General features: G+C 43.2%; 1 protein-coding gene across 2 annotated transcripts; it reads left to right on the forward strand.

The window, feature by feature from the left end:
• Positions 1–58: 58 nt before the first annotated feature.
• On the forward strand, positions 59–24,789 carry LOC119166945 (2-oxoisovalerate dehydrogenase subunit alpha, mitochondrial). Of its 2 annotated transcripts, none has more exons than XM_075867328.1 (9): positions 59–338; positions 4,429–4,608; positions 7,881–8,076; positions 9,858–10,019; positions 12,464–12,608; positions 13,384–13,445; positions 13,928–14,069; positions 20,525–20,696; positions 21,405–24,789. In XM_075867328.1, the coding sequence occupies exons 1-9, from the start codon at positions 195–197 to the stop codon at positions 21,582–21,584; spliced, it is 1,383 nt and encodes a 460-aa protein (XP_075723443.1). In that variant the 5' UTR covers positions 59–194; the 3' UTR covers positions 21,585–24,789. The 2 variants fall into 2 exon arrangements, with proteins under 2 accessions (XP_075723443.1, XP_037274235.2); XM_037418338.2 differs by having other exon boundaries at positions 62–290.
• Positions 24,790–26,562: the final 1,773 nt, after the last annotated feature.

Below are 26,562 nucleotides of genomic sequence, written 5' to 3' on the forward strand. Positions count from 1 at the left end.
CGTGTCATAAACGTAACAGTCGGCTCGACTTGGCTTGGCTCAAGTTTTGGCTGTGACGTAACGACATAACGGATTAGTAGCGTGTGTGGGGAAAAAAGAAGAGCAGACAGCTTCCTTGATGGCGGCATGTTAGCGGGTCGTTACGAAATCTGAAACCTTGGGCGCGTCTGTGAAGGGAGCTGGCATCTTCGTCCATGTTGTCCACCACGATGTACGGACGCATCTCGGCAGCCGTCAGGCTGGCATTTCTGCGGCCCACGGTGCCACATCGCGCGCTTGCGGCCGTTGGAGTGAGTGCCCTACATCTCCGATCGGAATATCGTACGATCCCCCAGCCGGTACTGTGACGTCCTTAAAAAATAAATTGGTGTCGCATGTGTCCTCGCGTTACACATGTCACGGAACAGCTTCGAAGCCGTACAGTCTCGATCATTTTAAAAGAAATGCTCGCCTACTCATTTTTTTACAGGTTAAACACTCCGCACGTATGCTACACGCACGCGCGTTGGTAGCACACGCCGTTTTCCCCCTCTCTTTTTCTTTACACGGTGTGCTCAATGGATTGAATGTGGGTCAGTGAACTGCGGAACCAAGAATTCCGGAAGTGCGAAACAGTTATCAGCACATAAGTTTTGCTTGGGTGGTGATATTGGCAACGAAAATTGAATGTGCAGCAAAATTATTTGCTCGGTTTAGTTCCCATTTAGTGAAGAGCCTGAATAACGCGCGCTGTGAGAGATTGGGTGAAGTGAGTGTTTCCGTGATGTGTTCATTGATTATATAAGGCATGGAGTGCATGTATCACATAAACTTGAAGACACGCACACACTATAACCTTGCGCCGCTGTAGTTAGTCGTCACAGTATTCTTTAAGAAGTTGCACGTGCGAAACCAGCAATGCATTTACTTGTGCTTGTCCATAAACTGCAACTTCGATGCGTGGTTTTCTCAAATTTGTATGCGAATGCACAAAACGCGCTGAAAATAATCTTAATTAAATCCACAATTGCTTACGTGTTACCGAGTCGCACGTGCCTTCACGCAGGGTCCTGATTTTTAATGTATATTTCTTTACATCAAGCTTGATTAGGCATTATTATTTGCCATACACAGATATATGCACGCATTCATATGTAATCTTTCAGTCTAAGGTATTTGTGATAACAAAGGAAAAACAGATTCAAAGAACAGCACAAAAAGTACGAGAAATATTTCGTGACATCTGGTCATGGCAAATCTTGGGATAATTGTGTTTTAATGCTGAGACTTGTATATGGTGATAGCTCACATACTTTGATGCTTCTGAAAACATTCTGATGTGCTCGGTGATTGAGTTAGACCTGTTCCTCACTGAATTGCAAGTTTCTTTGAGACTACACTGCCCAGAAGGACCAAAAGTGAAAGTGCTTCGATATAACTGCTAGGCAGACGTTTTGACCTTCTTAGAAGCCAGCCAATTGCATACGACAAGGGGCTGTGAAAAATGACAAGCGCTAGCTGACCTGCAACTTAATTTTGTTTCACGATGCCACTTTACTTGACTACTTTTCTTCACTGTAAAACTCAGTTGGATTTCAGCACTTGTTATGTTTATTTATTTATTTATTTATTCATTTTACCTGCAGCGCCAACAAGGCATTACAGCAGGGGGGTATATGCAAATACATGAATACGATTCATTATATGGGAAAAAAAAAAGAAAAGGAACAAGAGAACTGACATGAGAATAAGTGGTACAAATCTGCACAATAGCGCGTCAAATGTACAAGCAGTGCCACAATGAAAAATTTACATGTGCGACAAAAACGTATGAAACAGAGCATCAGATGTACAATTAACAATATTACCTGGTAGTTTATTCCAGGCCTCAATGGAATGGGGAAAGAAAGAACCCTTGTACACATCAGTGCGGCAATCAATTTCACGATTTTTCCATTCATGGTCGCTTTGCTTAGATACAAAGTGCGGGGTTAGTAAGAAAATTTTAGGATCAAGACCAGTCTTATTGAAATAAATACGATATAGTAGTTCAAGTTTGTGATGCAACCGACGTTTACTTAGTATTTCCCAGACCAACTCTGATTTAAGTAACGTAATGCTAGTGCGAAAACTATAATTTTTAGTTACAAATCGGGCGGCGCGGTTCTGGACGCATTCTAGCAGTGTACATAAATTTTCAAATTGTGGGTCCCACACGGTGCAGGCGTACTCCGTAATAGATCTTACGTTGGTGAAATATAAAAGTTCTTTAACTTTTGGAGGAGCATCGCTGAAGTTGCGTTTTAGAAAGTTGAGCATGCGGGAAGCAGAAAAGGACACGTGTTCAATCTGACGTTTCCAGGTTAGGTTAGATGAAAAATAGACACCGAGGTATTTATAATCTAGCACTGTATCAAGATGCGTACTTCCCAAAGTGTATTTTGATAAAACAGGGATGCGACTGCGTGTGAAGAAGACGTGCTTACATTTCGCAATATTCAAAGTCATTTTCCATTTTGCACACCACGTTTGGATATGGTCGAGATCGCTTTGAAGATAGTCCATGTCAAGTAGGCTTTTGATACTGCGATAAACAATGCAGTCGTCTGCGTAAAGGCGTACTTTGCAGGACAAATTGCTTGTAATATCATTAATATATACAAGGAAAAGCAGGGGCCCTAAAACAGACCCCTGCGGAACACCAGAACTAACATTCACAGCACCTGATTTACAGCCGTTTATCAGGACACATTGGGTACGATTATGCAAATAACCTGTTATCCACTGGACAACATCATGATGTAGGCCAAGAAAAGACAACTTATGAAGCAGCAACGAGTGCGGGACAGAATCAAATGCTTTTTTAAAATCCAAAAATACACAGTCAGTCTGTTCTTTTACGTCAAATGATGAGAAGAGATCATGGCTAAATTCTATTAATTGCGTTGTACAGGAAAAACCTGCCCAAAAGCCGTGTTGGCAGTTAGTAAAATATCTATTAGATTCCAGGTGTTTTATTATGGCACTATATATTATATGCTCTAGGATTTTACTATAGACACTTGTGAGGGATATGGGCCTATAGTTTTCAGGATTGCTCTTCGGGCCACTTTTGTGAATGGGTGCAACGTTAGCGATTTTCTAATCCTCAGGCAGGTCACCAGAAGCGATCGACTTGGAGAACAGAGTAACGAGAAAGTGGGCAATAGTCTCACGGCAGGCATGAAGGACGTAATTGGGTATGCCGTCAGGTCCGCCTGAAGAAACTTTAACATTCTGGAGTAGTTTGAGTACACCATTATAGGTCACAGTGACGGGATCCATTTGTTCATTTATTTGTTCTGAGACACTCGGAGCATTTTCACAATACGTTGGAGAGAAAACAGACTGAAAGTAACGATTGAAACAATTAGCCTTTTCATGGTCCTCAGAGACAGTTGTGCCGTTAACGTGAAGACAGGGTATTCCTGTATGTTCCTTGCCCTGGGATTTCAAAAATTTCCACATTTCTTTGGGATTTTCCTTTAACTTAGTTCCCAAAGAGCAGAAATATTTGTCTTTAGCAATTTTGTTCCGTATTTTTATGTCTTTGCCGAGGAGCCTTACGGCATCCATTACGCTCTGGTCTTTCTTTTTTCTATACGTTTGCAAAAGACGGCGCCTTTTGTTGATAAGTACACGTACGTCACGGGACACCCACGGCTTGTCGGCACGCCTTTTGCGGGATATTAGTTTGCTAGGAACACATTTTGCTATTAATTGCTGTAGTTTGTTCTTGATGTAATCTTTATTCATTATCTCTTCTTCATAAGAACTAAAAGAGCGATGCCGATCATGAAAAAGGGTACGAATAAAGTATTTTGGCTTCCCTGATAGGAACCTTGTTTGGAATATGTTACTTCCTAATGAGACAGGTTTCATCAAAACCTTGACTTTATTAACCAACATTGGGCATGTGACCGACCCTCGGCTGCTGACTTGAAGGTCACATTTCGATGGAGGCGAAACGGTAGAGGCTGTGTTTTATGTGATGTAATTACTGTGAGCGAACACCAGAAGGTTGGAACTTTCAAAGCCCTCCAGTACGGCGTTTCTCATAATCATATCATAGTTTTGGGACGTAAAACCTTATGTATTATTATTATTATTATGTGGTGGGCTTCAGTCAGAACCTTCACTTCAGTTCACGAGAGATGTGATGCGGGCTTGTTGGTAGTACATCTTCAGTAAGTCTCCTTGTAGCGCACGTAAACAACAGGAAGAAATGAGGGCACTTGTAGACAGACAGAGCTCTATCTGTCTGCATGTGCCCTCATTTCTTTCTGTTGTTTACATGCTCTACATGAAAACTTACTTCACTTCAGCATCTCTCCCTGTAAGTGCTGTAAACATTTTTGTAACGAAGTACCAACTTGCATTGCCTCGTTTTTTGTTCGTGTTCATGTGCAGGCAAGATCCCTTGTGACTAAGGCAGAGACGGGTCACTACCAGCCGCCTGTTCTGTCAACCCATCGCATGCCGACCACCAGCAAGTTGGAGTTTGTGCCGGCGAACGCCTTCGACGGCATTCCTATGTACAGCATCCTGAACAAGAGTGGCAGACTGGCTGATGGTGTCGAGGAACCCCAGGTGGTGCTCGCCAACGCCTCTTCCCTGGGCTTATTTTTTTACAACGACAGTTCTTATAAGATCATAACACAGGTCATGCATGGTGCCTTAGTTGTCCGCCGCCAACCATTATCGAACGAAAAAAAAAAAAACTCAGTAAATAAGACATCAATGACACAACGGGATTCGAACCCGGGACCGCTGCGTGCCAGCCCAGTATTCTACCACTGAGCCACCCCAGTGCTTGAAACTTGTTTCTAAGCTCGCCTTAGGCAGGCTTGATGTCGGGAAAGGAATTGCGTTAACATGAGTAATATAGTGTTTTAGAACATCAAAGGAACAGCCAGACGTCACACAATGTGAATCGTGTAACGAATGGGCCGTCCAATGTTCTAACGCATTAGAAAACTAGTTCTTGATCACCTATTAACTGTCACGGATACCTTCTTCAGGCATAATTCATAATCATTGTCAGCCACTGCATCAAAAATTGCACAAAATTTCTAACAAGTGTGTAGCCGATACCACACTTCTGAAAAGAATGACAAAAGATAGCGTAATGAATGCTGGCCTGCTACACACAAAAATTATGGTTATTTATGATGTAGTGGGTACCCAGCAGTGCAAGTTACCCGAAGATCGTTTAGAAAAGGCTCTGAAAGGCTGCTCTTCTAGCTTTCGCTGTGACTGTGCTGCGCGTTCCTTGCAGGCCTAGCCTTTTTTTTTTCGTGGGCTGCAGTAGTTTTCATTAAAGCACATGTGCGTGATTCCGGCCCTATTTCTCAGCTGCACATGTGTATACATTATCCCAGAAACTCTGTGACAACATTCCATCTCACAAACTGTTGCTGTAATACTTTCCTGTTTTTTGTACATGTAATCCAACACTTGTGAATTTGTGAATACTTCATTACGCTGGCCACTTCAACGTATCAGTCTCTCACAATGTACCGCAGACATAATTAATCTTTTACTGTGCGTTTCATTTCATAGTGTAAATGTCTTTCGTAGTGGCATTTGATTGTATTAGCCCTTGGAGGATGTCATTTCAGGAAGAGGTGAAAGACAGATCAGACCGATTGCAAACGCACGAAGATATGCCGGGTTACCTTGAACTGGTTGGTAGCTCGCTGCTTTGATACTAAGTGGAGATAACGTTTAGTGCTGCAAATTGTCCACCATATGGTGCCCAAAAGCTCATGGAAATGTAAAAGAAGCTCCTTCTCCACCACTGAGGGTGGGTGATCGAAAGTGTGCTGGGCATACGTTAAACCACTTGCGGAGTAGTTCTCTTCTAACAGAAACTACTGTTCTTTTTCAAACGTTGGCTTTGATGTGATTTCTCATTCAGACTTCTCGTCAGTTTGAACCTCCATTTTAGCCTGATCTTCTTTCTTGTTTCGGACCATTGGTGTAAAACCTAACCTAACCGAAACCCTTTGCGTGGTGCATTATGATCGACTGTCTATAAATGCATGCAATAACTTCATGCCAATATCCTGAAGACCAAATTTAAAGCAAGGGCAACTGTTCGAATAAGTTGTACTAGATAATTATTCACCCATGTAAATAATTATCTAGTTATTGTACGGTTGGTCATGTGATATTTCTTCATGAACCGAATTCAGCAACCCACTCAAATGACACGCGATAGCTGAATGATGGTGGCGAGCATTCCCAAGAAAGTAGAAAAAAATATTTTTAAATTCGTGCAGAAACGTTCTACATGCGATGTATTGTTAAACACTCCTGCTTTCATCTAAGCAGTTGTGTCTACAAAAAAAAAATGGCAGCATATCCACGGAGTGAATGATGGGGAGTGGGGCGAAGCATTCGTCCGTCTATTCGTTCTTGCTTCCGTCCGTTCCTGCGTACGTCTGTGTAACCATCCATGCGTCCATCCACCCGTCCGTGCGTGCATCTGTTCGTGCGTCCGTCTATGCATCCGTTCATGCGTCCATCCATGCATCTGTCTGTGTGTCCGTTCGCCCATCTATTCAGCACTCCAAGTACCACCATCTCGCATCTTTTCATCATATATTCTCCATATAGAAGCACCGCCATCCAGCGGACATTTCAAGGACTAAACGGGAGGTGGCACATGCACACTTTCTTACGGCTTGCGCTTCGGGTTTACTTCCCACATTTAACCACCTCGAGTTCATGGTATATACTAGTTCACTGTATTCATGGCTATGCGGCCCAACGCTTGCTAAACCTTTCTAAAACCAAGGAGGTTACACCCAGCGAGTATAACGTAGCAACCCTTTCTTGTCAGACCGTGCTCAATGTACATGCCAATAGCTGATAATGGGGATCGCAGCGTGCGCGTTACCTAAAAGCCGAATGCTCCTGTCTCTCATTCCCCCTTAGCAGCCATTAACATGTGCATTGAGCACTATCTTTTATTGTTCAACAACGCACAGAAGAAATCTCTCACCGGAACCACCTTGGAGGTCAAAATCATAAGGACCGCTATTTCGGGTATGTGCCACTTGTTACGTACTACGAGGGACACACAAGCCACGCCATAAGGCGCTTCGCCCCTAAAAATTTCAGCCAGAAGTAGTGTAAAGGAACTGTAGGCAACAAGAAAACTCGGTGTTTGTGGTATCTTCCTTGTCAATGTCATGTTTAGTGTTACAGCACTAAAGTATAAGTTGGGGTGGCAGTACACATAGAAACACTGTTAGATCGAATGTGTTTCGAAATTTTTCACGACTTGGATCAAAATAGATAAAGATTCTTACCTTTCACCTCCCCATTTCTTATCTCACAGAAATGAACACTCTCTAAAAATAAAAGAAAGTTATAGCCAAACAAACATCCACCAAGGCTAGTTTTTTCCACACACAATCTTCCAGTGGAATCAGCTTCCAGGGGAGATTGTTGACTCTCGCACTATATCATCGTTCAGAGACATACTGTTACAGTCATAGCTACAGCTTTTTTGTTTTCATTTTTCGTGTTAATCTTCTTTTCATTGTTATTCATTTTAGGTAAAAATATGTTCCTTTTTGTATTCCCCCCTGCAATAATGCCTTCAGGTGCAGCAGGTAATTTAATTTATATAAATAAATGAATGAATGGTGTACCGGGATGACAAAAGTAATTAGGCATGTCCCTAAATGTCAGTGTTGTAGAAAAATGGTCACGAGAGATTATGGGCTCATCTTGTTATGCTTGCGAGTTCATTATGTTTTTGTGTCATAATGAGTGAACTTGACTGCTATTTTCTGTTGTTACTGCACCTGCACTCATGCTCACGGTGTCATTGCACGGTATTGACGCAGCTCGACAAGGACCTGCTGGTGCGCATGTACTCCAAGATGGTGCAGATGAACATCATCGACCAGATCATGTACGAGTCGCAGAGGCAGGGCCGCATCTCCTTCTACATGACCCACTACGGAGAGGAGGGTGTGCTCATGGGAAGCGCAGCCGCGCTTGACGATAAGGACCTCGTCTTCGTCCAGTACCGCGAATACGGTGGGTTGAAGCGTCCATTCGTATGACTAGTGTGTTGCCGTGATATCGCGTGTGCACATAGCTCAGGGCCTTTCTAGATGTATTCCACTGATGAGAACCGTAACGGAGAAAAATCAAATGTGCCCTGATACAAACAAAATGGGCAGTGCTGTGGCAGCTTGTGCTTTTACAGCAAAAGCTGTAATGAGATAACAACAACAAATATAAATAAGAAAAAATATCTAGAATGGAAGGGGTCTGAACCTGGGTCTTCTCTTTGCCAGCCTAGTATTCTACTACAGAGCCATGCTGGTGGTTTTTCTTCTTTCTTTATATTACAGGGACGGAAACCATTGTACTTGTGCAGTTGACACTTTAAAAATAGTAATTAGGCATACTTGAACACACATCAAATAGAGGAGACCTGTCTAAAGCATCACTAGAACGTTCATATACTCATCGTATTTTAATTACTTGTTCCTCGAAGATGTCTTTTGTTGATCGTGAAGGTTCAGCATGTCTGTCAATCAGGCTTGATACAAAAAGACTATGCAGACAAATAATAAAGATTAGATTATATGGTAGGGTCCTGTCCTTTGTCACATCGAGATGCCGAATCTTTACAAGATTTATTTTAAAGTCTTTTACCAGTGTTTGCTACAGAACATCTCAAAAGAACACTGTATCACAGCAATCAATAGAACAGTGATCAATAGTCTCAGGCTTTTGGCACAATCTACAATTTACGTCCCAGGGAGCAAAGAATTATTTAGTGCTTTGCCATATCTTCACAGCAAAAGTACAGCCACCCAAATCTTTTAACTATAACGCACGAGCAGCAGCTTTTATGTGCATCAGCATTGTACGATAGAGACGAGTTGCTAATACCATGAAAATAAGCGCATTTCCACTAAGTGCGCTCAGTTGGTTCTGACAGCTGAGTAGGCAAATAGTTTCAGTCGTATTTTCTTTACCGAACATGGACGTTGCAGCCACAAATCAAAGAAATAATATTAAAGATATGCCCAAGCTGCACTGATGAAATAAGCAATAGAACGTGGTTCATCTTCAGTGCGCTGATATGGGGTTACGTTCTTGAGAAGAACGGCCTAGCAGATGGCGGGCCCAGCTGAGCGCATTTTGTAAGCATGCGCTTATCCTCGCTTTGTTTGCTAATTGGCTTCGTCATACGGTGCTGATGCACAGAAAAGTCACCCCTCGCATGCGATATCTTAAAATTTGGGTGGCTGTAGTTGTGTGCATCCTAAAAAAGAAACTCTTTGCTCCCACAGAAACTAACATTTTTTAAACTCAAGTTACTGCATCTGAGAACAGTTGATTTCTGAACATAGCTTGATAATGTGGGATTGAAAAGCAAACATCATTAACATTCTTCGCCTACTCCTTCCGACTCGTGCTAAATAAACAGGTAATTGAAAATCTTGTGTATGAAATTGTACGGCATCCACAATTTTTTTCTGAAGCCCGCAGAGCAAATAATTTTCCACAAACGATGACACAGTAAAGTATAGTAAATGAAGTGAGAGATGGCATTAAATCACTTCTCACAAAAGGGGATGTGTTACGTTACGAAAATAAATAAAATCTTCGACTAATTGCCATATAAACAAATCCGCAAAGCCAATACCACTGCTTTCAAGCAGAAGGAACAAGTTATGCTGTATTCTGCTTTCCTTAGTGTCATCTAATGGGACTATATTATGACTTCCTTGTATTCCTTGGTGCATTAACTTGAAGCATTCTGGGGTGTCCCTCTTTCATAAAACAACAATTTATTGCAGGCGTGCTCCTGTGGCGAAACTTTTCCGTGAACCAGACGATGCAGCAGTGCTATTCCACAATGCATGACTACGGCAAGGGCCGCCAGATGCCCATTCACTACGGCTCGACTGAGCACCACTTTGTCACCGTCTCGTCGACCCTTGCAACGCAGATGCCGCAAGGTGAGTGCTGAATCGAATTGCTGGAACTTGTAGTTTAGCCACCGAGGTGTTGCAGGTTTGATTCTCGATCGCAATGGCCACACATTTCAAGTGAAAAAATGACAGTGCAAAAGCACCTATGTGCTTACATTCAAGTAAACAGTTAAGAACTGTAGTGTCATGATGGTTAAGCCTCACTCCCCAGTCCCCGCGGCTTTCCTCATCGCAGCACAACACGGTCCACTCACACAGGTCAGATATCCACGATTGCCACCACGCCCAGGGGGTGCCAATACCCCCCCCTCCCCTTCATTACCAATGTATGTCCTCACAATACGTAGTGTCAAAATGAACACCAAGTGTCAGCTCACTATTGCATTCTTCATGATCATATCGTTTTCTCGTGCCTAAGAACATTGAATTAAATTTTTTATTCTTGTTCCAAGAAAAAAAAGTCTAGCCAGTTCTACATAGTGAAAGTCATGAGGGAGCGAAACTGTTTCCCATTTTGTTTGGTTTCATCGAGTCTCTTCTTTCATTTTGCCCAGTTACTTCCGAGCCATAGGTCTGAAACACTCCTTATACTATAGTAAAAGCTAATTCATTTGACAACCATTATTATAGAAAATCAACTAATTTCGACTTGTTGTTTGGTCCCAACAAGCATATTTAAGTGACAACGACATTCGGGTATAACTTAAATGGTTGCGAGCTTATCACAGAGGTGGGGTTGCCACCTATAATCTTACCACAATCACTTTGGCTGGATCAAGGCTCCAGAAGCTGCAAAAAACATCAAAAACGAGGCTTTTTATTTTACTTGGAGCACGCGAACTGCGTGTTGCTATCAGTTCTATCAGTTATTATGTTGATATCGACTGGGGTAGTGTAGTTTTTTGTGGATATCAGCACAGAGTGCTTCGATTTCGGATGCGTTCTTTCACAACAAGTGGAATCACCATCCATGGTAGTTCATTAGCTAGCCAGGTTTATTCAGGAGCAGATGCGGTGCTCAGAAGTTTAGTTTCAACTCTGGACATAGGCTGCATACGTTCCTTCAGCATGGACGTTATCATCGTTGCGGTATTGTGATTTTGGTTCCGGTTTTGGAACCGGTACGCTGGCCCCTAAGGGGCACTGTACATATGTATATATCGCGGTGCTTGTGTATATAAAAGAGTTCCTGCTTGGCTACCGGCTGCTGCGTACTCCTTGTCGGCCAACGCTTCAGCGCCATGCCCTGTGTTCTCCGTGTGGCGTGTCCGCCGCACGATATCCTCGTCGCCAAGATGTGGTATCGTGCGGTGGACGCGCCGCACGGAGAACACAGGGCCCAGCGCTGAAGCCCTGGCCGACGAGGAGTTCCTTCTTGGCTACCGGCTGCTGCGTACTCCTTGTCGGCTGCGTTCTCCGTGCGGCGCGTTTGCCGCACGATACTACAGTTGTGTTGTTAGCAACCACGATTTCGTGCACAGCACATCTGGCAATCGGTATAGGTTCGTCTTGATTTCAGGCAATGTGCATGCAATGTCACAAAACTTGAACAAGCCGGAAGCTGTTGAAGATGGGACAGCTTCAGCCATAGTATGCATACTGGCATAAAACTCGCACACTACATTAAGATGGACGTATGATTCGTTACTGACCTGTTTGCCGATGGAAAAATTATCTTCACATGCGTGTCATGGCGCTGGCAAGGGGGGCACCTAACAAGGTATAGGCTCAGAGCCCGTTTCGGCTAATGGCATGCGTTTCTTGAGCAGCAGTTGCACTGTGAATGAAAGCCCGAATGGCGAAAATTGCAGCAGTGACACTTCTCTAATGCAAAATAAGTACTGCACTTACATAGTTGTGAAAAAAAAAATGACAACGGATTGGTGTAATAGACACTTCTTTATTGCTTTCCTGACATTTTCGATAATTTGGTCATTTCGGACATTTTTTTTTTCAGTCCGACGAAATCCGAATTTACGATCCTTTTACTCTAGCTGAATCTCGACTGGCCGAATCTAACTTACGTCAGACGCACGCCACCGCTCATTACCCATCGTACACATTATCATCCTTTCATAACACTTGCTCTTCCTCAATTTGACGTTAGCTTCGTCACGTGACTCCCGGTTCATTCACTCTTTGAATCACCTGCCTTCTGTAAGCTTCAACATGTGACCACTTTCCCTCTCCTCGTCTACTCTCCCCCCCCCCCCCCGGTTCTCTTCGGTCACGTGACCTTTCCTAGCTTGACCACGCCAATGACTCTGCCAGCACAGGTCCTCATGAATAGCTAGGCTGTAAAAAAACGAAAAAAAAATGCATTGAACCTTACCGCATTCCCATTGAGAGCTAAAATGCTGTGTGCATAAATTAGTCCCGCACATGTATGTGTGTGCGTGAACACTCACGCGTGTGCATATGTGCACATCTCGCTGTCTCATTTTTCCGTGTCATCCGCATGCATGCAACAGCGGTGGGAACAGCATACGCCTACAAGCTCGCCCAGAAGAAGCAGTGCGTGGCCTGCTACTTTGGTGACGGTGCGGCCAGTGAGGGGGACGCCCATGCCTCCTTCAATTTCGCAGGTGTTCTTGGCACGCCCATCATTTTTATCTGGTGAGCCTTCGAAATGCCTGCAATTTCAAAAGGCAGTGTTGATCGATTGATTGACTGATACATCAAGGATCTTGATGGGACATTACCTGAGGGGTGGGCACAAAAGAGACAGCAGGAATGAATTACAAAGATGAGCCACAGCAGACTATGGCAAATCTAAATCGAGCTGCATTGCAGATGAGTGCAGTTTGCCTTGAAATAATATTTCATTCTCAATTGAGTGGCTCAAATGAGTTTTGACTACATTATATTGCCATTAGGTGAATTTAATGTCGTTTTTTCTTCATGCTGCTATGAAAACAAGTATGGTTTGAAAATTGTGACGCTGACCATTGCCTCTTATAAAAGCGAGAATTCTAACAATGCTTGCATGAACAAGGAAGTTATATTTGTTCTCGTTTTTTTTTTTCACGATGTACAACTCTTAGCTGACACGCCCTCTATAAGGAGGAATTGAAAAAGCATCTTTTTCATCATGTATGAATTGTGCAACAAACAGTCTTATGTGAAACCTGAAATGTTCCAATTTAATTTATTCACCAACATTTCAATGAGGGTTAATAGATGAATTATTCAGTGACAACCTATTAATAATTAACAGTTAGTTACCTTATGAATTGCTTACTCAATTGATATCTGCAGACAAACGAAAGCACTAAAAAGCAAAGGATAAGGAAGTATGTAGTGAACATGTAAGAGGCGACAAGTTCGAGTTTTTCAATCTTGAATCGCATTGTGTGAAGTCACAGCATTGCTGGCAATTTTTCAATTTCAGCCGGAACAACGGCTACGCCATATCAACGCCAACCCACGAGCAGTACAGCTGTGACGGAATCGGTACGTCCACCTAAATCTTCCTTTTAATATGAGAAGCTTTTTTTTGTGGCAGTGCCGAGTTCCTTGGCAGCCAGCAATGTTTCTGCATGGGTGGATTGTCATGCTAGTTACGAGGGATGAGAGGCTGTTGCACGTTGGTGCCTACTTGCCACACGCTTCCTCTAGCACTAGTATAATAACATTTAAATGTCATTACACATTGCTGCACGGCACGTCATGTTAAAGCCTCATGATACCTTTATACGCACGTTGCATTAGCAATGATAGTACCATAACAATGGCAACAAACAGTAACAACACAACAGGAACCACTTCCCCAGGTTTTGCATTGGGAGCTGTTTTTTTTTTTTTGTTTCAACACAACCTCATTGTAAGTGATTGACTCTAATATAAGTAACAGGCTCAGCGAACTGTCACTGGTGACAATGGATGTCTGCTTGTAAGAACTGGCAAACAGTTGAACGACCATTTGCAAAATGCAGCTGCGCGAGGTCCATCGTACGGGTTGACAACAGTGCGAGTGGATGGCCAGGACGTTCTCGCCATGTACACTGCAGTACAGGAGGCCCGCCGTTTTGTAATGGAACAGCAGAAGCCAGTCCTCATCGAAGCCATGACGTACAGGTAAGTCTGGACTTTAGCTAGCTTCTACACTCAAAGAATGGTTGCGCCCTTTGATGACATCTTCCTGTCACACAGCGGTAATCATCGTGTGGCTTCCTAAGTTGGCATTTGCTAGTTTCTTATCAACAACGCAATGTCAATTTTTATAGCATACACACGATTTGTGACCTAGTCGTACTGGCATGCAGTGAATTTAGTTTTTCGAGGTAGGTGACTATTTTTACTTGGCAAGAATGTACCGTCAGAGTGCTGGTGTTCTTCAGGTGTATTGTGGACTAATGCTTTCTAGTGTATAAGTAAGCTGAGGAGCACAGCACAACTTAAAAAGTACAAATAAAGTGAACGCTCTGATCCTTAGTGAATCAGGCTGTTACGAGCCTTTGTGCACGCATTGGTTGTTAAAGGCTATCTTGGAACCAAAGGAGAGGAAAGGTGGCACTCCTTGCCGTTCGAGATGCTGTCGGCCGTTTTGTGCCACAGCGCATTGTAAATATTCTCGCTTGTGCTCATCCTTTGCACTTGTTATACCAGTAACATGGAAAGAGTACATAGTATGAATTGTGTGAATTCTTGGCTAGGACAAATTATTAGGCGTGGTGAAGTACCGTAAAAGCCAGAACATAGGTCGACCCACCCCAAGTACTAATTACTGAAATTTGAAAGGAAACGAAGAGTACTTGGAACAGCCAAAGTAAAAGAAGCCACCTCAAGTGACAAAAATGCAATTTAATATGGTGCACTGTGAAAATACCTTTATTTGCCGGTGTTTATGCGTACGTTCTGCATGGCAAAAAGATGGGCTTACAAACTTTGCAACAATTTTCGATGGCACCTTGAGGTCACCAGTCTCAATCACGATGTGAGCCCGGCTCCCGAATGAACCCCCATAACCTTCGTCTCCAGCTCTAGATACGTTGCGGTCTGCCACAGACACTTTAAAAGTGTGCTTCCCATCACTACGTGTCATAATGTGATCCTGGAGCTTCCGCCAGCAGCGAATGCTTCGGTGGTGCACACAATCTGCCTGTTGATCATGGCCATATCTGCCGCTGTAATCAGAGCTGCCGGCGATTGCAGGAAGCAACTAACAAAGAGTATCCGGTGAGACTTGAACAGCGAGAAGAGCACCTGTGCAAAAATAAAGTTTCGGTCATTGTGTGTGATTCGCGGCCCAAACTCGCGTTCACGTGCGCCGGCATCCCAACACATTTTCCACATGCTTTCAGACCAACTTTCTTTGTGCCTTCGTGAATTCAGTCGCTCTTTTCTTGATGGCTGTGGTGAATTCTGTCAGCTGCCGGTTGAGAACCATAAAAAAGAAGCTCGGAGCCCAAATATATTCACAGGACAACAATAAAATCGTGAAATGAGGTTGCCCAAGGCTGAAAGTAAACAAAGCGACGCTCATGCTTAGGGCGGTGATAGAGGCGGTTGACTTCAGTTTGCCATGTTAACCAGACTTCTAAAGTTTTTCTGTCAATGACTGGTATATAGATGATTTTCTGCAGCTGGTTTGCTTAAAGATTCAGTAAACAACGCTGCAGTCCAGAAATTGATATGCAGAGAATTATGTGCGCTTTTATTTGTGAGCATTCTGCTGCAAAAATTTCGCTAATGCGTGCTATAATAACCAAGTTACAGGGGCTAGAACATCCGTTTTAGTGGCTTTCAAAATTTCACATGGCCTCGCCACCTTTCTCTGCCATAAGGAGGAAAAAGGCGTAGGCCGTCGTGACTCCGCTCAGTTCGGCGATGTGACACGACGTCAGCGATACGTCATCGGTGCGCAGCCAACGACCGAGCAGGGCATGCCCAACGTGAGCACGTGTCAGTGCAGCTCGGGGACAAAGCTCAGTACGAGGAGCACCCCTCCCCTAGCAGTGGAGTAGCGAGACGGCTTTTTATCTAGGATGCTTTTGTCCTGGCAATTGGCAACACTACTTCTCTATGTAGTCTCTGCGAAGCAGCAGGGGGCAGCACAGGAAAATTCAAATGCGGTCTGCGCAGCCGAAACTGCATCACCGCAAGGCCAAGGCACTGTTTTGTAAGGCAAAGGACTATAATCGATGAGCTCAGTGGTACGTAAAGTTGCCCATTGGTCAGGCAAATGAAACAGGCATGGGATTGCTTTTCGAAATCTAGAGTCTGCACGGCCCATAGGGCTGTAATATTCGAAAAATGTAATCGCCGAAGTCTATTGTGCGAGATGGCGAGATTGTTTTTGGGGTGTAGGAAACAGTCCAAACATGTTTACTGGCTCTTTAATCAAAACTAGATGGCGCCACCACCACACCGTGACCGTCCCCTATCGCAGTCATCTCCACGCCGTTGCCTTTGGCATTGCTGCTCAATGCATCTTCATCTGCACCACGTCATCTGCTCTGCGTTCCGATAGTGTCTGCGTGCACGCGAATAAAAGCGAGCAGGCAGAAGCACCTCAAAAGTCAATATATGCTGGCACCTCTGGATGCAGTTTTCTCCTGCCTCAACTTATCACGTGGTCGTCTTGCGCTGTGTGGCCCGTAAGTTCGCAACCTATGCATTTATTTGCTTTATATTTATGTCCTGAAGCTTCGGGAGCAATGTATTTGTCATTAACTTGGAGTGTTCTCAAGATTCATTCTTGAAAGTGTCGAAGACAAGGCTTAGCAGGCCTTGCTAAATAAAGACAGCTAATCTCAATAACGAAGACACAACACACCTGATGTTTTGTTCCCACAATGAGAGGACATGAAGTGATAGCCAATTTCACCATTTATTCAATGCTGTGAAAACAAGGGGCTTGTAGCAAGTGTAAGTTTGTATCAAAGCATCTGGATGGGCGCTGCCATGTTACCATCCTGCTTGTGTTATGTGGTACGGCCATGGCCGCTGGCCTAATGCGTTGGCCGAGGCAATGGGCTGGGCGAAGGCCAGTTACAATCACATGATAAAACATGGCAATGCCTGTGTGTGGCTGCAGAAAATTGTCTATATTAGATGGGAGTCAACATTCTATGGCTGTTCCTTGAAAAAAAAAATTGAGCCAATATTCTAGTTCTTACGCTAAGTATAGTGATTATCCTGGAGCTTTCCACCTCACTGTTTCTTGGTTCACCGTGCAGTTTCCGTATAGTAAACAATACGATTGTTTTGAAGGATACTAATAGTTAAATCATCATCATTATTTTATTATGCTAATAAACCTTTAATAGACTGGATGAAGCGAAGAAAAAACATATTTTCTTTGCATTGTCGTTAAAAATAATTTAGCTTATCTCATTTGAAGATGAGGAGGTATAATTGTCAGCAATGGTTGAGTGTGATTGATCCTTTTACAAATAAGGCCAATATATATTCATGTCTTAATGTGGAAAGGCAGTGAATAAATTGCGGGAATGGCAAACAAAGTTCTCGTCACTTTAGGTGCAGGAAGGCAGAGTCGGTTGCAAGTTAAAGAGGCACTAAAGACAAATGACAGTTTATGTCGGAGTGAAATCTTCATGAATGATAATGTTTAAAACGACAATATAATATAAATAGCAGCGCTCTACTTACTGAAAAATTAAGCTAAATGTATCACACTAAGTGAAAATGATCCTGATGATGTGAGAGTGTCCAGTCACCATTAATCACTAGCAATCAAACAGTGAGCAATAAAGAACCTTCTGTGCATCAAGAGATGTAGTAAAATGCTACTTGTTCATTTCTGTTAGATTCATTGAAGAAAGAACTGCCTGGCGTTACTATGAGGAACGGCGCGGTTGCTTCAAAAGTTCCGTTTTCACCTGGTTAGGCTGCACAGGTGGTGCCATCTATAGTGGGGCCCAGTTGAACCAAGCAAGCAGAAAATTGTTCAACAGCCGTTGCTGCTGCTGTGGCTTCCGCTACTTTCGCTCTCCTGCTATTAGTGTAGGCAGCCGCACAGTAAAGTTGGGCACGGCGAGACTGACCTGAGAAAGACTGCTTTCAGGCAGGTGATTCGAAGTGCGCTAACGCGATGTAGACCATTAAGACGTGGTTTTATTTCAAAATAAGCAGTTTCTTGGCACAAAACTAGCACTACGAGGTTTCTGGGCCGCTGTTTCGGCAATCAACATTGACTTACCATACTATTTGCCTTTAGTGTCCCTTTAAGATTAAATACAGGCTCCGCCTGCAAACTGCTATGCGGCTGTCAATTAACTGTGCAAGGAAGTCGTGCTCAGTGGTTTCCATTCTAAGTACTTTTTCACTTTGTCGTCTCTTGTCAAAATGTTACATTTGGCTGTGCAGTGAAGGCGTGACCTTTGCTAAAATTGCCAGGAAGTTTGAGGTTTTGACCAAGATTGAGGGATCCTCTAGCTTGGCCTTTAAGAGTCGAATGCTATAGCGATATCTTGTCCCTAGTGCATACTTCAAACACTCGGTGAAGGAAATCTTTACGAACTTGCTATGCACCTACTACGCGGTCTTTAGGGAACAGGCGCAGTGACGTGTGTGCCATTTGTAGTGGGTGACTGGCTATAAACAATGAAATAATTGTGATAATCACATGTTCTGATGCCCAATGTCAATGTATGCTTGTACCACGCATTGTTACTGCTATATTTCATGCTGTGTTTTGAATCATGTATACAAGATGCGTGTATTTCTAAAGCATGGCAGTTACTTTCACTGCAAGCTGAGGAAGGTATTTTCACTGTATTCACAGGTAGAGGTGTGACTGTATGGTAGAACACTCGTTCACGACCCGGGTTCAATCTGCACTCAGACCCAGAATTTTTTTCATTTGTTCTATTTGCATCTTTCTCGATTTTTCGGTCGTGGGCAAGATGATGATTTTTCGCTCACAACCGACAACACTGATGCGGATGTCGGAATTTCTGCGAAAGGAGCGATTTAACGCGATAGTGTTAGAACTTAGAAGCTTGTGGCGCGAGCATGTGACTCTCTGGGAAAAACACCTACCGTAAAAACCCGCGTATAGTTCGGACCCGCGTATAGTTCGAGGTGTAACTCGGGGATAGCAAACGCGAGAAAAAACATTTTCACGCGAATATTGTTCGAGGAAAACAGAAAAAAATGCATTTAATTACACACTTGCATGCGCACGCACGCGCGCGCACGATTAGTCGTCGTCTTCGTCTGACACACTGTCTTCCGAATCTCCCTTGTTCGAAATGTCCTCCCACAGCTTCTGCAAGACCGACGTACGCCGACGTAGGGAGAACTCAGCGCGGCGCAGGAAGCGAGACACCCAATGGTTGCTTGCCTTGAAGTCCGCAGGTGGAATGCCTTTGTCTCGAGTGATCTCCCTTGCCTTTGCCTGCAGCAGCTCGATGTGCACAGCGAGTTGTGCAGCTCGTTGCTCCCGAACAAAGTCCGTCAGTTCTCGTTCCACGTCTGAAAATGCACCATTTTTCGGCCCTCAGAAACTTTTTCTCTTGCCGGAGCATGCAAAAAGGGCTTCCTTCTGCTTCCGCCAACCGCGAATGCTCCGCTCATTCACGCCGAACTGCCGCTCCGCGGCACAGTTGCCGATGGTTTCGGCAGCAGAATACCTTTCCTCTTAAAGGCAGCCGAGTACTGCCTTCGCGGTCCCGACATGGCTTAAAATCACGTAAAATCGTGGCCGTCGTGATGTGCGCCAAGTGATTGCAATGGCCACTGTTGCTCGCCTGATGCACGCCTGTACCTGTAGGTCTCTAGGACTAACGCCGCTCACGCTACCACGCCACCTAACGTAGAAGTGCGCAGACACCTGATAATGATGATAGCACCAACCAATGCCGAAACCAAAACTGAATTCGGGCCGAAACTTTTTTGGGATCCGCATATAGTACGGGGCTGAAGTTTCGCACCCTAAATTTTAGAAAAAAACCCCGGGCTATACGCGGGTTTTTACGGTACTTAAAATACATGTGTCATGCTTGGTGTCAGGTAAGTAAGCAATTGACGTTGAATGGGGAATTTGTGCCATGCCTCTCTGTGTGAGATGGTGGTGGTTGTGGGTGGGGGCTTACAATCATTGTTAGGTCGTAATCAACTTCAGAGCTATCAGATGAAGAAAACTGTTGTGGTTGTGTCCTGACATCCTTCTCCTGTCTGTGTCTGCGCACCTTGTCTTTTCCGAATGATTGAATATTAGTTAACTCACTCAGACCTCTATATGACAAAATCGGGTATAACGAAATATCGTTTATAATGAAATATATGAAAAGTAGTCTTGCAGTAGATATAGTGTTAGAAATAAACCTTTATAACAAATTTTCGGATATAACAAACTCATTTTCATTTAAGATGCAACTTTGTTATAATGAGGTTTGAGTGTATAACTCGGCTCTTTTTTATTCTAAAGAAACTGTACCTCCTGAGACGTTTCGTCTCTTGTACGTGAGATGGCAGTAATATGAAATTTTGCTGAGTGCATTTTGTCCGGCAGTAGACTCCTATGGGCCGACGGGGGCGACGAACCACTGCTTTTCAACTTGCAGGATTGGCCACCACAGCACTTCGGACGACAGTACGGCTTATCGGTCGGTGGACGAAGTGAGGACGTGGGACGAGCACGCCCATCCAATCACACGGCTTCGCCAGTACCTCCTCGATCGAGGATACTGGAGCGAACAGCAAGACAAGGACATCAAGGCCACGTTCAAGAGAGAGGTACCTCTAATGTTGCTCACCCAGATATTTCTGGTTTTTTAGACAGCCGGCATGTAAACAACGAAGTGTTTTGTGCCGATCTCCACCAAGAATTTACCGAGAGAAATGACATCAGCAAATAGCTCAAACCTCAGTATAACGAATGCGGCTTTAACGAAATATTAGTTATGATGAAGTAAATGAAGAATAGCTTTGATATAAGTGAAGTGTTACGAATATGCCTTTTTAACAACTTTTGGGATGTAAGGAACTTATTTTCATGTGAGATGCAACATTGTTATAATGAGGTTTGAGTTAACTGCCATTTGCATTGGCATATGCACTCATTTTTCGTTTTCTAACTTTGAATAGGTGATGGGTAAAGGGATGTGGAAATATAAAATGCCAGGTAACAGTTGCAGTGCGTTATTAACCTTCATTACATGCTGAGAATAAAGATGCGCAACGATTCAGTAAATATGTGAGAGTCCAAAGATCACTTTGACTCCGTGGCTAATGCTTTTAATCGGTTTGCATGTATCTCATGAAGACAACAGAAAAGCATCCCTTTTACTGGCAATTTCCTGAAGTGCCGCTTACATCTGGTACAGGCCTTAGGAATTCACTTTGTGGTTTCTCAAACCACATTGCTAACCAATCCGCGAGATATTGCCGACGAACTGTGTCAAATTTGTGATTGTCAATGCAGCATTTACTGCTCTTTCACAGGTCTTACAGAACGTCAAAGAAGTCGAAAAAGTTCTCAAGCCGCCGGTCAGCGACCTTTTCACTGACGTTTACAAGGACATGCCGGCGCATCTCAGGGATCAGATGACGTACATGTTGAACCACGTACAGCAGTACAAGGAGGGTTACCCCGTTGACCTGTATGCCAAAGAGGAGAGCTAGGATGGTGCACGTATGCGTGAAGGCCGTACGTCGTCAGCAGTTGGCGTGTTAGAATACCGGAGAGATGTTTCTGTTGAGCTCATAGACAAGCTGGTTGCATCGTCAAATTTCTAAAAGAAAAAGTGCAGCGGTACACCGTACCTGCGAAGCAGAGGCGCTGTACATCGATGTATCGAAATCCAGTTGCATGCATGCAACTGTTCCAGCCAGTTACCTTATTTCAAGTCATCCAGTGAGTAGAACATATTGAATTATCTTGCTAGGCTTGTAGTCTCTCCTTGCTTTACCGTACTGTCACAAAAAGCTACTGGAGGCATGAACACAACCGTACATTGTTACGTTTAGCAGTCAGGAATCAGCTGTATGCTGACAGTTCTAGAGCACTGTGTGGTGTGTTATCTGCGTGCAGATGTGCGTGCATAGCGTACTCACTCTCCACATTAACACTGCCTTCGTTTTAGTCTCGATCTGAAGTAGCGAGAGAACGTGGGACAGTTTTGTTGTTTAAGTTTCTTTATTGTCCTGAAGTCAGTAGTGCGGATCTCCGTAAAGTGTGCCAATGAATGCATGGGACAGTGTTCTAACCTTGTGCAACACTGACCTATATATATTTTTTTGTGGCATATTGCCTCAAAATCTATTACGATGTAAATGTAGCGCAAAAAAGACAAGGACAAGAAAGTGTAAACCACAAGCACTTAGTCACAACCGAAAGCTTTATTGCTTGAACCGAAAATATATCACCAACACTTGGTGCTCGACTAAATTCCACACATGCGGGTCGTCCGGGTTCAGGAGGTGTGTTCTTGGTTTGATACCTTGCCTTTTGTTTGGTCCACGCATGCGCGGGATTTAGTGGAGCATTAAGTGTAGGTGTTATATATTTTTGGTTCAAGCAGTAAAGCTTTTGGTTGTGAGTAAGCGCTTGTGCTGTACACTTTCTTGGCCTTGTCTTTTTCGCACTACATTTACGTCGTAATGGATCTGTACCAACTTTATTGCTTCTCCGTTTTGTTTCGTAGTCTTAGAAGTTTTATATATGATTTTTGAAATGCATTTATTTTGTTGAGAACGTTGATCAGCTTCACTCAAAAAGTCATAGAAGAGCTTCGTTGGTTACTAGTTGTGTTCATGGTACTCATGCAAGATATGTTAGAAAAATAGAGCAGTGATCGTGACTTGTAATATGGTACATCTATTGTCATGGTGTATCATATTGTGGTCAGAATCAGTGAGGCTTATTTTTGTTGATGGAACAGGAAAGCTGATGGCGAGATTATATTTAGTGATGCTATAAGTGTGCATTTAATAGTTTTTCTACTGCTTAGGCATAGGTTGTGCATTTATTTGAAGCTTACCATAATCGACGTCAAAGTGTTCAGGTTACTGTTAATAACTACATTTACATTAACTTAAATTTCTTTATCTGCACTGGTTGGGCTCTGGTGCGGTGCATAACAAAAGGACACTTGAAGTACTGCGTAGTGCGATATATGAATGGCGGTGTGAACCGTGTTCCAGCGTATTTTGGTTGATGCGTTTTGAACCGATACCCTTGAGGCAGGTATACGTGATTGCTTACTCATTAGTTTAGCCGAGCACCTGTGTACAGTGATCATCACACATTTTGTGTACCTTGTGGAGTTTCGTTGTATCAATATCTAGACTTTACATTTGTACATTAAATGTAGAGCGAGATGGTGTATAAAGAGCATGGAATCATTTCAATGAAGTTATGTCTGAAAGTCATTTGCGTGCCATCATATTTGATATTTGTGAAACTGAAAATAACGTTTGGTGTTTGTTTCATGAGCCCTTTGACATCGTCTGTACTTTGTTGTCGGACATTATTACCTACATAACCGTGATGAATAGTCTGTAGTATTAAATAGTACACTTTTTTGTAGTCAATATCGTACAGCAGTAGTGCAGCCCTACAGCTTGCAGTGGACGAAGCATGGCACTGTATTTTTACAGTACAGTTAACTGCGAGTGAAATGTGACTGTTTGGAGGTGTAAAACAGAAATACAGTCAAGTTTTGTAACAGAATCGCTTCCCATATGTAAATAAGTAATGTTTCTATATTCGTCACCAAAAAAGAAAAAAGGAACACGATCACGTATTTGCTAAAGTAATGCTAGTGCAATATGCATTCCACAGTTTCTTAAAAACAAGGGGGGCTGGGTGGGTGGGGGGGGTGGGGGGTTTGCTGTTCATTTGAAGACACTTGTGAAATTTCAACCAGCCGGTTCACTAGCCAAACTGGACCACATTATCTAGAATGTGCCATTTCAGGTTGCATTCACTGCACATTTGACGTGTTTCCTAGCATGATACTGATCTTCAACTTTTCAGTGAGAAAATATTTGTTTAGCGGCAATGAATGCCAACGCGTTGAGTTTTGCACATTTGATTTTCCTGTACCAGTAACGAGAAATTACTGAAATAACACCAGCACAACAAAGTTCTATGTATATAAAGTTTTTGTTATCCTATATTTAGCAAGTTTCTCTATTGATGTTTCTAATTAGGCATTCAAATATAGTTGTTAAACTGATTACACTAAGCTGGTGTATTTGAGATTAAATGTTCTTTTCACCTTTGGTGAGCCTGATCTCTTGTCATTGCCATAGGCGGGATGTGCATAGCTTGCCAGTGGGTGGGATAGTCAAATGCAAGGTCTGAAATGTTTGTGATCATTTTTTTTGTTTCCTTTATTGAAACTAATGGTAAAGTTTCATCTATTTTAAAACACACCTCTTTAGGCATTGTTAGTGTAATCAAGAGAGATTGGTTGTCCTGCTATAAACTTTTACATCTTGAGACTTAGGAATATTTTTTTTTTACTAATGACATCAGTCGCTGTCTTCAGTGTTGTTATGCTTGGACCAGCATAGTACTGTATATCTCTGCTGAAGAGATCTTGTCCTGTTATGCATGCCTGGTACACTTGAGGTGTTTGCTATTGGTATTAGGAGATCGGTGCCCTGAATAGTGCAGATTGGTGGGCTGTAATACAAAAGTAGAAGCCTGAGTAAACTACTTTAAGCACTCCTGTGCCTTGCTAAATATTCATTGTAAAATTAAATTGTTGTGCACTGTATGACAGTTGGGTTAGGCGTCAGGCCCATGTCCTCTGTATTACATTGGTAGATTGTGTACCACGATGTTGGCATTTTGTTGAATAAACAGTTGTGTGCACTATTCGCATTTGTATTCTTTTTTTATTGATGTTTTTTATACATGTCGCAATGCATTAGAAAGCAAAATAGAATAAACTCCCATACCGCTCTGTGAATAAAATAAACAAGTCATGGTTGTCTTCTAGGCCCAGCGGAATTTTTCGTATACCGATATAACACGATAGATGTAACAAGCCTGGGGCATCCTAGAAGATGGTTTCTTTTTTAGGAGTTCCTCGCACTTTTTTCTGCTCAGAAATTTTCTATTCCGTTTAGAAATTGGTTCCACACAATGTGGTTCTACAGTAACTTGACAATCAATTTTTTTTACGTTTTTGTGGCTTCTACAGTATTAGTCAATATTTAACATTTACATATTCAATGCATTGGCACACACCTAAGAAATATTAATGCGCATGCGCAAGGAGAAGCCTGAGCTGATCACGACAGTCTCACCAGCTAGACTTGTGGCCAGTTTTTTTTTTTCTCTTTATAAGTGTAGGCGGGGGAGGAGAAGCACCCAGACAGCGCATGTACGACTGCTTTACCATTTCACACAATATGTTGTTACTTGTGCACAATGGAGCTTAGTGTACACACATTTTCTAGCACACTTTTCCAGCTAAACAAGTTCATCGTTGATACAATTTGAGATCAATCAGCTTGACAAGTTTTGAATGCGAAGCATTTCTTAGCGAACTTCGGCGACTTTGAGCGTAGTTATCTATCTAGCCGCCTACGACTTTTAGCTCTCCCGGCCGTTTCGATACCAAACTTGGGTATGTCATAACATGACTATGAAGAACATATCGGCCTAGTCATAACATGAAAATAATGACATCTATGTCATAAATGTAATGATTGACATTTCATGGTCCTGCAGCTTTGTGGTGGCTTCATTCAGAAGGCATGTTGCAAAACTGGTATGGAATGACATGATCGCATGGCGAACACTAGCGACAGACCCTAACTTCATGACACGCGTGTCATGTAACAACCTAACTACATGCAACGCTCGGCGACATTGAGCACTATTTTTTTTTTTTTTTGTTCAACAACGTACCACAGAAATCTTATACTTGTTACTACTACGGCTAGGAGGGACGAACGGGTGCCGCTATAAGGAGCTTCGTCCCTGAAAACCGCCTGCAAGCGCAGCTCGCCGGATAGCAGCATAGCGTCCGGTACATCATCATCATCATCAGCCTGACTACGTCCACTGCAGGACAAAGGCCTCTCCCATGTTCCGCCAGTTAACCCGGTCCTGTGCTTGCTGCTGCCAATTTATACCCGCAAACTTCTTAATCTCATCTGCCCACCTAACCTTCTGTCTCCCCCTAACCCGCTTTCCTTCTCTGGGAATCCAGTCAGTTACCCTTAATGACCAGCGGTTATCCTGTCTACGCGCTACATGCCCTGCCCATGTCCATTTCTTCTTCTTGATTTCAGCTATGATATCCTTAACCCCCGTTTGTTCCCTAATCCACTCTGCTCTCTTCTTGTCTCTTAAGGTTACACCTACCATTTTTCTTTCCATTGCTCGCTGCGTCGTCCTCAATTTAAGCTGAACCCTCTTTGTAAGTCTCCAGGTTTCTGCTCCGTAGCTAAGTGCCGGCAAGATACAGCTGTTATATAGCTTCCTCTTGAGGGATAGTGGCAAACTACCTGTCATAATTTGAGAGTGCTTGCCGAATGTGCTCCACCCCATTCTTATTCTTCTAGTTACTTCAATCTCGTGGTTCGGCTCGGCGGTTATTACCTGCAGCCCTAAGTAGACATAGTCTTTCACAACTTC

Source organism: Rhipicephalus microplus, chromosome 6 (genome assembly GCF_043290135.1).
Source record: "Rhipicephalus microplus isolate Deutch F79 chromosome 6, USDA_Rmic, whole genome shotgun sequence".
NCBI classification, from domain to species: Eukaryota; Metazoa; Arthropoda; class Arachnida; order Ixodida; family Ixodidae; genus Rhipicephalus; species Rhipicephalus microplus.

What these genes read in the sequence shown, in the direction of transcription:
- LOC119166945 (XM_075867328.1), top strand. Translation starts at nt 195, where the DNA reads ATGTTGTCCACCACGATGTACGGACGCATCTCGGCAGCCGTCAGGCTG. An exon ending in ATCGTACGATCCCCCAGCCG is followed by an intron (nt 339 to 4,428) that starts GTACTGTGACGT and finishes GTTCATGTGCAG; the next exon opens with GCAAGATCCCTTGTGACTAA. An exon ending in ATCGAAGCCATGACGTACAG is followed by an intron (nt 14,070 to 20,524) that starts GTAAGTCTGGAC and finishes TTCAACTTGCAG; the next exon opens with GATTGGCCACCACAGCACTT.